Below are 13,826 nucleotides of genomic sequence, written 5' to 3'. Positions count from 1 at the left end.
AATGAGACCAATATCTACCCAGGATAAAAAAGAGACTCCTCAACAGGATGAATTTTTGAATGCATTTGCCCAATCATGCATATTTCTGTTCTTTTCTTTTTAAAAAAAAAATTACAAGGAGCTAGCTGGACATTGTTACTTCTGTAAGACTTTCTGAACAGTAACACACTAAAGTACTTCAGTTAAGAGAAGCATTTCTCTGTGCTTACTATCATTTTATGTTCAACCAGCCTATTCAACAGTGAATACTACATAGAGCAAAAGGCTGAAAGAAATGGAAGATGGAAATTATATATATTATATATATATACCCAAAGAACCAAATGGTAATGTCTGCAATGATGACACCATTAAAGCCAAACTCTTTAACACATTCTTTGGCTCAGTATTTGTAAACAGAAATGGATCATGCCCAATATTTCCTAGTCGAACCACAGACAACTACAATGATCTAATACATATCAATTTTACAGAAGACAATGTTGAAAAAGCACTACTCAATCTAAAACCATCTTTATCTATTGGACCGGGAGGAGTTTGTGCCTACTTCTTAAAAAAGCTATCCACTGCCATAGCTGAACCTCTAAGCATAATCTTTGAAAAATCTTTAAAATCTTGCCAAACTATGGTCACAAGCCACGGTCATCTGCATCTTCAAAAAGGGAGACCCCAGCCTAGTTGAAAATTACAGACCAATCTCCTTATGCTGCATCACCTGTAAAGTCATGGAATCAATTATTAACCAATACATTATCCTCCACTTAGAGATAAACAGCCTACTCTCTAACAAACAGTTTGGTTTCAGAAGGAAACTATCCTGTAATCTGCAACTCTTACACTGTAAAAACATATGGACTACACAACTTGATCAGGGCAAAGCAATTGACGCAATTTACATAGACTTCTATAAAGCCTTTGTTTCAGTGGTACACGACAAACTACTCCTAAAACTAAGGTCTTATGGTATTTCTGGATACCTGCATAACTGGATAGAAGCATTCCTGTCAAACAGGCAACAAATAGTCAAAATTGGGAGCGTCCTATCAAATCCTGTAACTGTCAACAGTGGTGTCCCCCAAGGCAGTGTTCTAGGACCAACTCTCTTCATACTCTATATTAATGACCTCTGTGATTATATTAAGAGCAACTGCATTCTTTTCACTGACGATGTAAAGCTATTCAACACCACTGACAATGCTGCTACCCTTCAAAAAGACCTCAACTATGTATCAGAATGGTCAAACAAATGGCAACTTCAAATCTCAACAAATAAATGTTCTATCTTACATATTGGCAAAAAAAAATCAAAAAAATAAAATACAAGTTGAATAGTCAAGACCTTGCTGATGTCACAAATTTTGTGAAGGACCTTGGAGTACTCATGTCTAATGATCTAAGTGCTAGAGCCCACTGTAACTACATAGCCAAAAAGGCATTAAGCTTTTTCTCCGGTAATATCACTCTACTAACTAGAGCATAAAAAACATTTGCTAGACCAATACTTGAATACAGCTCATCAGTCTGGAACCCGCATTACATATCTGATATTAATACAATTGAGAAAGTCTAGAAATATTTTACAAGAAGAGTCCTCCACTCCTCTACTCGTAGCAGAATACCTTATGCCACCAGACTTGAAATTTTAGACCTAGACAACCTAGAACTATGCTGCCTTCGGTCCGATCTAAGTATAGTACATAAAATTATATATTGCAATGTCCTACCTATCAATGAATACTTCAGCTTCAACCATAACAATACAAGAGCACACAATAGATACAAACTAAAGATAAACTGCACCAAACTTCATTTCAGGAAATACGACTTTAGCAACAGAGTAGTCAATGTCTGGAATACTCTACCTGACTCTGTGGTTTCTTCCCCAAACCCCCAAATCTTCAACATTAGACTCACCTCACCCTTTTCCTAAGAGATCTGTAGGGGGCGTGCATAAGCGCACCAAAACATGCCTACCATCCCTGTCCTATTGTTTCTTTTTTCCTTATTTGTATCCATTTCATGTATTTATAACCATGTTTATACTTATACCTGTTATCTAATAATTGTTTGACAAAATAAAAAAATAAAAAAAAATAAAAAAAAATCTTCAGGGTTTGAGAAGGGGTGGAGGAGCAAGATTTGCAGAATATACAACTTATTAACATATTAACAGATAATCAGAATTGAAAGGGACCTTGTAGGTCATCTAGTCCAACCCCCCTCCCAAGCAGGAGACCCTACACTATTTGTGGCAAATGGCAGTCCAATCTCTTCTTGAAAGTCTCAAGGGATGACACTCCCACCACTTCCAAGGGCAAGCTGTTCCATTGGTTGATTGTTCTCACTGTCAGAAAGTTTCTCCTTATTTCCAGGTTAAATCTCTCCTTGTTCAGTTTCCATCCATTATGCCTTGCTATATTCTTTATTAAAGGATATAGACGATGAGAGTTTGATCCAGTGGTTAAGACACCAGGCTAGAAAGCAAGAGACCATGAGTTCAAGTCCCACCTTGGCCATGAAAGCCAGTTGGATGACCAGTCACTCTCTTTCAACCCACTTTACCTCACAGAGCTGTAGTGGGGAAAACAGAAGGAGGAAGGTGTGTTTTATATGTTCACTGCCTTGAATTATTTGTAAAAATAATAAAGGTGGGATATAAATAAACAAATACCAACAGTTTGTCCACCTTATTTTTAATGCATTTTTAATCAACCCATTTGAGTAAAGAATTTTTGTCACTGTGACAACAATTGGAAAGAAACTTCAAAGGAACTTAATTCTGCAACAGAAACCAGAAGCTGGATTTGAGGAGCTGTCCCCTGTCACATGTAACTGCCTCCCTCTTTTTCTTCTTCTGCTGCTGATTAGCTGTTCTTTGTACATATTGTCTAGGCAGTTCTTTTTAATGTCATCATCATAATCAGTTACCACTTTTATCCTTCTTTGGGGGTGAAACGTTTTCTGTTAGGGAAAAATTCACTTGTAATCATTCTGGTCTTTCATTACAGCTGCTGGTAGGAAGGACATGTCAGCTTTAGATTTTGATAGTTCTTTTATTCAAACATTTCAAAGAGGTGTTTTACTAAGAAATGACCTTTTTTTTTTGTACAGAAGCACTGGGGTCTGTTCTCTTTTAATTCCATGCAGAAATATATCACCTGCAATTTTTTGTCAGTTCCCATTCAATTTGATGAAAGAGACCTGTCTTTCCAAATATTTTTCAAAGGGAAGAGAATATTGATGAAATGTTCATGGATGAGATGTGGTATTCTTGCAATTCTTTAATTATGTGACAGCCTCTGTATTTGAATATTCTCCCTTTCAATTTGTTCAGTGATCTACAACATCCCCAGATGAATGTGCTTCAGTTCTGTTATCAGAAAAGAGCTCCTCCCATGGTGCTTTTCCAGAAAATATGTGGAGTTAGGGAGACTACGGGTAGTTAGGGGACACGGTGGCTCAGTGGCTAAGACACTGAGCTTGTTGATCAGAAAGGTCAGCAGTTCAGCGGTTCGAATCCCTAGCATCACGTAACGGAGTGAGCTCCCGTTACTTGTCCCAGCTTCTGCCAACCTAGCAGTTCGAAAGCATGTAAAAATGCAAGTAGAAAAATAGGGACCACTTTGGTGGGAAGGTAACAGTGTTCTGTGCACCTTCGGCATTTAGTTATGCCAGCCACATGACCACGGAGATGTCTTTGGACAGCATTGGCTCTTGGGCTTTGGAACGGAAATGAGCACCGACCCCTAGAACTGGAAGTGACTAGCATATATGTGCGAGGGGAACCTTTACCTTTCTGGGGAGACTTCACTATCATGGAAAGACATGGAACAGTAAAAGCAATCCATCTCCAGTCATACAGTGATCTCAGAAACATGTTCAAGAGAGATTCAAAAGAAATCTACAAGTATTCACAACATTCAGTGTAAACCTGAACGTTTTTTTGTTTGTTTGTTTGTTTTAGCAAAGGGAGTTGAGAAGGTGCAAGATAGACTTTGACACAGGAACCAACCAACCATGTGCCTGATAAAACAGGGGGCCTATTGTGATAAGGATATTTGTGGAACATGAGATAGAAGTTAAGATAGCTCTGAAAGGGAAATGTTGCCTGGAAAAGACAAGAAGACGTTATCTCCAATCAATCCCATCTTTGTATAATGTCTAAAAAAAATCAGGTGTTCATTTCTCTCTCTCTCTCTCTCTCTCTCTCTCTCTCTCTCTCTCTCTCTCTCTCTCTCTCTCTTAGAAAAATAGTGCATAGGTAGAAAAGAAAAATGAACTGTATGTATCATCTTGGCTTGTAGCTTTATTTTTGTTCTTCATCTATAGGAACACCCATTCAACCTTTTAAAGAACATTACAAACTTTTGAAATAATCCATTTTTTCTACAAAAAATGTGTGTATACCACAGCTTTTGAGACATTTTAAGGAAAATGAGATCTTTAACACAAAGAATTATTTTATTTATTTTCCAGTGCCTTTGTCCATGAACATTTAGTTTACTGTTGCCAACAGTACAGTTTATAGGTTACTTAGTTTACAGGTTGCCAACTAGTTGCCACAGAATAGGATGACAACTCTACCAAATAAATTTACCTTCCCCCCATTTGAATCATTCTCTCTTTTAACATACAGTATCAAAACTGTAAGGTTTCTACCATTTAATAGCAAGCTCTACAAAAGTGAAAACTTCAGATCTTAACATGAGCTAATTAATCCAAACCATTAGACCAAAATTCTTAACACTCAGTTCTTCAGTTCATAAAGTTAACCTTGGTACAGAAGAATAGATAGTATTTCATTTAAGTTCTTGAACAAGATCTCTATCTCTTCCACCCTCCACCCCCACAGAAGTAAATTGCTAAGATCAATGGTACCTACTCTCATGTAAATGTGCATATGACTGCAGTATTTTTCTCTGATTTACAATGTTTCATCCTCAGAATTGACATTAAACAGGAATTCAAAAAGAGAACATAATGCCCCATTATAGTGTGTGTTGAAATTCTAGCTCTGGATATTTGTATAAATGTGTATATTCTTTCTTTCTTTCTTTCTTTCTTTCTTTCTTTCTTTCTTTCTTTCTTTCTTTCTTTCTTTCTTTCTTTCTTTCTTTCTTTCTTTCTTTCTTTCTTTCTTTCTTTCTCTTTTGCTTTTCTTTACCAGTGACATGAGAAAATGTTTTCAAATTGTCTTACATTCGTTCCACCACATTAAATAAATGAACCATATATTTAACTGGATATTATTAGATGGGCATATAACTTGTTTAGAAGACGCTAAATGCAGATATTATGAATAAGAATACAGTCTGGTGATAAATAGCATGTCATCTCACTTATTCAACAAAGATTTATTTTTGCAATAGGCAAACAGAATGCTAGACCAAATGAAAACTCATATACACACACAAAGACAATAACCTTTCACTAAGAAAGGAAAACTTAAATGTAGCAAAGGATTCTCAGCTTTGGCATCCATCCCTGAAATATATAACTTGTTGTTTTTTTTCTAAGCAATCCAAGTCTACTCCCTCTAACCCGCCTCAGTAGAAACATTGATATTTTTGCAACATGCATGTAAATAGTGATAAATAGATATCATTTCCAAAACTATAGGAAAAAAATACTTTAGTTAAAAGGTTGGACTAGAATATCATCTAAATAGGCTTTACTTCAGTCTGAGTCCAGTATTCTCCTTATTATACAGATTAACAGAGTTGGACTAAATGATCTTATAGGTCATCTAGTCCAACCCCTGCCCAAGCAGAAGACCCTACACCATTTCTGACAAATGCCAGTCCAATCTCTTCTTGAAAGCTTCCAGTGATGATGCTCTCATAACTTCTGGAGGCAACTTCTGTTCCATTGGTTGATTTTTCTCACTGTCAGAAAATTTCTCCTTATTTCCATGTTGAATCTCCTTATTAGTTTCCACCCATTATTCCTTGTCTCGCCTTTGGGTACCTTGTAAAATAGCTTGACCCCTTCCTCTCTATGGCAACCCCTCAAATATTGGAAGTCTGTTACATGTCTCCCCTGGTCCTTCTCTTCACTAAACTAGCCATGCCCAGTTCCTGTAACAGCATCTCCATCTTGTCTTGATTTAATTTAATGTTCTTCCTTATTCTTATTTCACATTTAAGTGATATTCAAGGCTTCTTGGGATTAGATGATAAGCAGTAGAGCTGGGTTCATTGGTATACTGATGACACCCCATTCCAAGCTCCAAATGATCATAGATGTTTCATGAAGATGTTAAATTGCATTAAGGCTGAAGGAACCCTGAGCAACATCATTTAGGTTATAAACACTAGGTTATAATCCCTCAAGCACCTTCTGGGGTGCATCCTGACCAGAAGGATCAGAAGCCCTGCAAAAGAGTGCTTCAAGAGCCAATTTGTGCCCCCCCCCTCATTTAGCTTCTGGCATAGGACAGTCATCACGCTGGAAGGCCACCATCTTCTGAATCACTTCATTGAAGAATGAAGGGTTAGAGATTAACCACTAATGATCTTCTGGATCCTGTTAGACAGAAAATGTTTTCAATAAGAGTCATATAACTGCCTCCTTTAAGCAAAGGGGAGCATATTCCTCACTCAAAAAAGCGATTCTCATCTCCCGTAACCATGTCCTAAGCATCAAGGGTATAACAAAGAAATGGTGACCATTGCCTTTCCATGTGTGTTATCCATATATTCATGATTCAGAACCTGGAAAGAATCTGTAAGGACAGAGCAAGTTATTTTGAAGGTCACTTTTTTATGACTGCCCCTATACTGCAATCCAAATCAAGGCAAATAGAATTAGCTGTTTGCAAAGAATGAAAACTGGTCCCAGCTAGCCTCTGACTGTTCCTGATACACTTCTCTATGAAGAAACAGTACAGTCCTATTCTGTGCAAACACACTGAAAGCAGAAAAGCAAGACTTGTTCTCCGCATACAGTGTTGTGCACTAGATTGCACATTCATAAGTGCCCTATTGATAGCTAGAACTGTTTATCCTAAGAGTATCTCCATTTGGATTACCAAAAGTCTACAAGTCCACAATATTACTTTTGCTCCTTAGTGAATTAAGATTCTACTTGAATTACAGTATGTTGAACAGAAAAGGTGATTAGGACCAATAAAGAAGTTAAAATTATCATTGAAAAAGTTTTTATGGAACTAAGTTTAGGAACACTGAAGTCCTCCTATCCAAGGGTTAATCTATAAAGATGCACCAATTAATGTTTCAGTGACTGATCAGTTTGATATCAAACATGATTTGTTTCTTTCCAAAGAATAAAAATACAGAGAGTAGTGATGGTGGCATCTTTATGATTAAGAGCACCCTTCAAGAATATAATTCTTGACATAACGACTGCATTCAACAAGTTCCCTGAAGGCTGCAGTAATTATATCTCTTCATTCCACACTAATGGACTTATTGATTGTTGCTTCTCTAAGTTATAGTCTGCAAGGTTAAGAGCTTCACCTGAAATTAGATTTAATATCTGTCTGGGAAAACAGCACATGACCACCTATGAAGAATTGTTCTCATGAAGAAACTTGACACCCTATTTGGTGGAGAAACCCCAAGATTCGTAATAGTCAGAGGATAAATTAAAGAGGAAGAACAATATATCACCTCATGCTTCTAGAAGAAAAGGAAATTATAAGTTATTAATATTTATTTATATAATCATTTTATTAACCCCATTAATTGGAGAAGCATCTCTAAGTATTTTGTAGCAAATTGCAAGATCTGTTTCTTAGAAAATCTTGCTCTTACAAATCAAATAGATCCAATCCTCCATACTTTCCTTTATATCTGGTATTTGGATCAGGATGCAGTTACAAAGGGTAGTTACGGGGTTATGTTGGGAGATTTGTTTGATTTTAATCTTGGGTCATGGATTTACCCCACTCCCACACCTCTCCAGATGCGAGTTCAGAGGAAGAGGGTAAGTTGGTGTCTGCAGAGCAAAGTGTGGTGCTGCGTATTGGTCAGGATCAGGAATGCTAGCCTGATGAAGCAGCCTCAGCTGGATCAATTGGATGAGCTATGCGTTGAGGCTGATGGAGGGGAGCCACAACTGCAGCAACTTGGTCAGGAGACTCCAGGCCAACAGGGAGCAGTGAGAAGATGGAGTCACACCTCCTCCTGATATAAGAACATGTAGAGCAGACAGGAGACAGGCAAACAATGCTGGTCAGATAGACTACTCATAAGGACGCAGTCTGACCTCTCATGAAGGGCTGCACTGGCATTGCCTACTTAACCCCACCCTGAGAACTTAAGTGTTGCTGGAGCAACATGCCCAGTTCTGTGCCTTGTCTACTTGTGCCATGTATCCTGGCCTGTTTGACTCTTGGACTGCTTTCCTGGATTTTGTGTGTGCCTATTGGACTTGGTTAACCAGTGACTCTTGCTGTACTGAGCTCAGAATCTGGACCTGTACAACAAGGGTGAGAACATGTTAAGGGGGAGAATAAACACCTGTAGAACACTTGCCATTTGTGGGGGGGGGGGGGCAGCACATCCTGTAAATGTGGCCCAGAGTTGCTTGAGTGAGATGGGTAGTATAATGGTATGTTGGAAAGTGGGGAGGAATGCTACCTATGGAATAGTCAGACAAATGAAAAAGAGACCCAGAAACGACCCCCCCTCCAATTTTCAGGCTATTAAGATTCTGATAATACAGCCTTACAATAAAGTAGAAATAGCTCATCTGGTCATATTTCTCTCTGGCCTACCTGGGAAGGCTGGCAGACAGGCTATATAAGTGCTATAAAGAAAATAAATTTGGTGCTACTTCAGCTTGTGCCTTATGTTTTGCTAATTTTCATGGACATCCTCTGAATCATTCACAATACTGTTTGGAGCCTGAGGTTCCTTTCCCTGACAAGCATTCCTCTTTCTTTCTTAAAACCAGCTTCCCCTGGTTTGAAAGTCTTCATTTTGTTTTCACTGAAAAATAAATACGGTTTGAAGGGATTTAAAAAAAAGTAGGAAGAGAAGTTGAAAAAAAAGATTACTGGAAATGCAATTTAATGGGGCAACAGCAATTCAGAATACATTTAGATTAAATGTTTTGATTCAGAAGCTTTTATCTCCAATTTCTAGGAAAAAACAAAGCCAAGTATAATATGCCTATCTGGTTAATGTCTGCTATACTGCTGATTTTGTTTCAGGGTGGTGGAAAGGGGTGGTGTTGGCTCAATTTCTGAACTAAGCACCATACCCATTGGTTTATACTATTAATTAGAACAGGGACATCCACAGGAGACACCAAAAAATGTCAACTATTCAATCAAAGCTGTGCCGCCTTCTTTAAAACAATGAAGCTTCAGTCAAATTGTTTTGGCTGCCATCTTGAATTTAACTTCTGTTGACACTCCTGGTTTATTAATTCTTGCAATCTGTAAATGTAATTTTGATGACAGGCATTATTATTTAGGGGATAAGGCAGTGGTGGGATTCAAATATTTTTACTACCGGTTCTGTGGGCGTGGCTTGGTGGGCATGGCAGGGGAAGGATACTGTAAAATCTCCAGTCAGAGGTTGGATTTGCCAGTTCTCCAAACTACTCAAAATTTCCACTATCAGTTCTCCAGAACTAGTCAGAACCTGCTGAATACCACCTCTGGGGATAAGGGATAGCTTGGAACTTAACAGTTTACTTAATGATAATTCTCTATCCCTCTGAAAACGATTGGCTGCTTATGGCCATGTGCTTCAACTGCTAAATAAAATTTTAAAATGGTGAACTAAATGCCAACTGTACAGGAAGCCTTATCATCTTTTTTTTTTTTTTAACTATCCAGGAGATAGATGGCTGGGGAGATTAAATGAATGGATAGCTAAATAGAAATCTGGCATATCTTGCAGCATTTAATCTCTAGACCAGGGATGTCAAACTTGTGGCATCACGTCACGTGGTGTATCACAACTTTTTCCCCATTTTTGATGGGCATGGCCAGCACATGATGCACCCGGCCCATGGGCTGCAAGTTTGACACCCCTGCTCTAGACCCATGAAAATATCTGTAATTATATAAGCTAGTTTCATGCCAAACTTTCATTTCATTTAACTCCTTTATTCCCAATATCTCTGAGAAACACATTATTTTCATTATTCTATTTGGTTTTTATTTTTAATCTTGTGTGGATTAAATAGTATTTGTTCATAGAACTGTTCTTCAGCAGGTTTTTATTTGTAGCAATGTACTTGTAGTACCCATATGATTCTCCAGAGTAAAACCAATATTCAAATTCTAGGATGCAGGAGTAGACGAACAATCCATAAACTATACATCTATTTCAACCAATGTTTGATTTTAACAGCTATAAAAACAATTGCTTAGTAAACTATCACCAAGGTAAATAAAGGACTTTCCTTTAATAATTCAAAGCACTCTTTGAAGCACTTGTCTTGTCATAACCTACGCTGTCTTTTAGATGCTAAGATTTAATATGTACTCTCTTCTAAAATTATGTTAATCTGTGTCTCCTCAGGTCCCTCATCATATGAAGACTTTGCCCTATTACGGCTATGACCAACCAGTGATCGGATACTGCCAGGCTCACAAGCCTCTCCATGTAAATAAGGGATATGATACTATCTCCCGAGACCAGGCTGAAACCACCAACTTGGAGCTGAGTCGAGATCACAGCTTCATTGCTACCATTGCACGCTCTGCTGCACCAGCTATTTACATTGAGAGAATACCAAACTGATGGATCACCTTCTGAATGAAAATGAAGAAGAATGTGTGGGAAGGCTCTTATTTTCCCCTCTGCAGGGAAAAACGGCCATTCGATTCAAGAGGTTGAAAAGCGCAATATGACATTTTAAAGCGTTCCGGTGGAAAAATGTTCTCAATCCAAAAACCACAGAGAGAGAACAAAATGGCAGATGTCTCACAGAACACTGTGGAAATTCAATCTGGTGACCTGGCAGTACAGATTGGTGAATTCCAAAATGTCCTTTGATTTTAAACTGTTGAACAAACTTCTCGGTGTAAATAAACAAATAAAAAGATTGCTGAGTTCTTATATGAAAAAAGAAGTTAGATTTCACTCTAGCAAGATAAAGGGATGGATTAAAAGTTGTGTTTGTATATTTGATTTTTCTACATTGCACGGTTCTGATGGAAAAGAACCATAGGTGACACTTTGGGGTGCAGGGGAATGGGGAGGGAGGGTCTGCCAAATGCAGAATGAAGTATTATTTCTTTATAATTGTTTATTAGTCTTAGAGGTTTCCTTTAACATTACCCCTCTTTTCAAATTGGAACATACCAAATCAATTTTTTTCTCACTTCTTTATTTCCTAAGAATGCAAGATCTGTCTTATAAATTCCAATTCCAAATATGGTGTCAAAGGCATTTGCTGAACCAAACGGACACGGATGATTCTGTAAAAGAACCAAGATGCATAACTGATAAAACTTGGGGTGCATGTACATTTAAAACACATGCTGTACATTTTCGATGAGGGGGGTGACTTTTCCTTGATTATTTTTTTTCTTATCTTCATTGTGATTCATTGTTGACACTTCTGTTATGTTTGGGGCTCTTTAAAAGGGGGGGGGATGATTAATGATGCAATATGAGCTCACACTTGAACATGGAACTTCTTAATGTAAGAGAAAGGGAGGAGTGTGGTTATAGTGATATGCATTACATACCCTACCTGTTGAAAATTATTAAGATGGGCTGACAAAAAGGATGCTTCAGTGAAATTTGAAGGAAGATGTGATTTAAAAGGGAAAAGTAAAGAAATCGTGGAAGGATGTGTAACATTTTTGATTTATTTTTAATTAATTATTCTGATCAGTTAGCTTTTGTGTAGTTTTTATCAATAAAAGAACAAAAGTGATGGAGGAAAATAAACATATTATTTTGTGGCTGAGATGCCACACCGAAACTAATGATTGAATGTTTTCTTTAGCTGTTTTATATAGTAATACCTATAATTATTTAATTTACAAGAAACATGAATATATATATATATTCAAAATGGTTTCAAAATATGAAACCATAAAAAGTGAGTAATCTAAAAATAAAAACAAGAAGATTCATATATGTCTCATTTGGACAACAAAATTCTCAGTTGTCTCCATCCCAGACAGGAGAGCTTTCAAATAATATAATAGAATATGGAGTGCTTGAATATTTGGTGGGAGGCAATTCCAGAAACAAGAGACCATCTTTATGAAATCTTCATCATGGAGTCCCTGAAGTTGGCATTTTTTGATATTTGGAGCACTCAAGGAGCCCCTTTGACTAGACATCATTCAGGAAGCAGAGAAAACAACCTGAGACATTAAGGGCCAAAGCTACATAAGATCCAAAAGCTTCCTGGCAGTTCTGTAATGATATTACATGGGAGAATGAGGCACTCCTATTGATTTTTTATTATTCTATTATTCTGACACTGAGAACAATCAACCAATGGAACAGCTTGCTTTTGGAAGTTGTGGGAGCTTCATCACTTTGAGACTTTCAAGAAGAGATTGTACTGCCATTTCTCAGAAATGGTGTAGGGTCTCCTGCTTGGGCAGGGGGTTGGACGAGATGACCTACAAGGTCCCTCAAGCTGCTGGATGCTAAGTATCCAAATGGTCTTCAAGGGCAATCCCATGAAGTGTAAATTGCAGCAATCTAATTGAAAGGTGACAAGAGCATGATTGACCAAGAAGTTCCTTTTCCAAAAAATGGCTGCAACTAGTTCCAAGATCTTACTGTTTGATGATCTTCTGTACTTGCTCTTCAAGTGAGAGCTCTAAGTGCAAGAGAATTAAAGATTTCAAGGCTGCTCAATCTTGGAAAGTACAAGCTCATCAAGGGTCAAAGATGGACTATCTCTGGAAAGGACTTATGAATCTGGGATTTAGTTCAAGCTCCCTTCTCCCTATTCAATCCTTCACGGTTTGACTCAGGTCCTCCACTACATTTGGAAATATACTGAATATCACTAGCATGTTGGCAGATGATTTGTCTTCGAATTTCCCATGTTAAACAGCAAGGGCAAGAATACTGTAACACCCTGTTATGAAGCTCCCAAGAGCCCAACTCTCGCCTCCCAACATCACTGACTGAATCCAATTGCTAAGAAAGGGTAAAATTATATTTCTCACTCCCAACATAAGAGACTAGCCCACACAGATTCCATGGTTCATGGTGCTGAAATTGCCAACAAATCAAACAAGTTCAGGTCCTACAGAGGCTTCAAGTTGGTCAATGAAATTTTGATCTCACATCCTGAATCCTGCTTGGAAAAGATCCAGAAAATCTGTTGCATCCAGGATTCCCTGTAGCTGTAGTCCATCCATCTTCCCAACAATCATCCCTTCTTTTTTTAAAAAAGGAAAAGTTGGAGATTAGATAAAAGCTGTATTAAACTTAAGTATATACTGACTCCACTGGAATGACTGATCACTATATGCAGTATGTATGTATTTGTGGGCTTGTGTATGTGTGTGTGTGCTGATGTTACTATTTATTACTATTACTATATACATTAAAAAACAACTACACGCAAAAAATGAGTAACTTAGTTAAGTACCTTATATATTCTCTTACACGGGAATGATTCACTTAGTCAGAATCAGTTTCTAAACTCCATAGTTAATCAGTTCATTTAATCCATAGAATTAAAATTGCCCTGGGTGGGTTTGGGTTAAGAATACATTTCATTTTACACTAGCCTGCTTTCACACAATCTCTTATACACCCACACAAATGAGAATTTCTATTCTCCAATTTTTAATGATTTTATCCAAGTTGCACCTTCAGAACATATACATGAACTCAGCATTTCCTCACCATTTTTTT

The 13,826-nt window shown here is 37.6% G+C and overlaps 1 protein-coding gene across 2 annotated transcripts in view; it reads left to right on the top strand.

Annotated features, from left to right (window-relative positions):
* The window catches only part of LRRTM4 (leucine rich repeat transmembrane neuronal 4), a 408,781-nt gene extending 396,870 nt beyond the window's left edge, over nt 1–11,911 (top strand). The window contains exon 3 of one of the 2 annotated variants that reach the window (XM_087969956.1): nt 10,503–11,911. In XM_087969956.1, the coding sequence (XP_087826082.1) occupies nt 10,503–10,724 (222 nt within the window). In that variant the 3' untranslated portion in view covers nt 10,725–11,911. The remainder of the gene's footprint in view (nt 1–10,502) is intronic. The other variant, XM_087969957.1, reaches the window with a different exon arrangement.
* The last annotated feature ends 1,915 nt before the right edge of the window (nt 11,912–13,826 follow it).

Source organism: Notechis scutatus, chromosome 7, assembly GCF_049901735.1.
Source record: "Notechis scutatus isolate UNSWTSFEM ecotype Mainland chromosome 7, rNotScu1.2, whole genome shotgun sequence".
NCBI classification, from domain to species: Eukaryota; Metazoa; Chordata; class Lepidosauria; order Squamata; family Elapidae; genus Notechis; species Notechis scutatus.
Note: the sequence above shows the minus strand (reverse complement) of the source record. Positions and strands in the feature narration are given on the sequence as shown.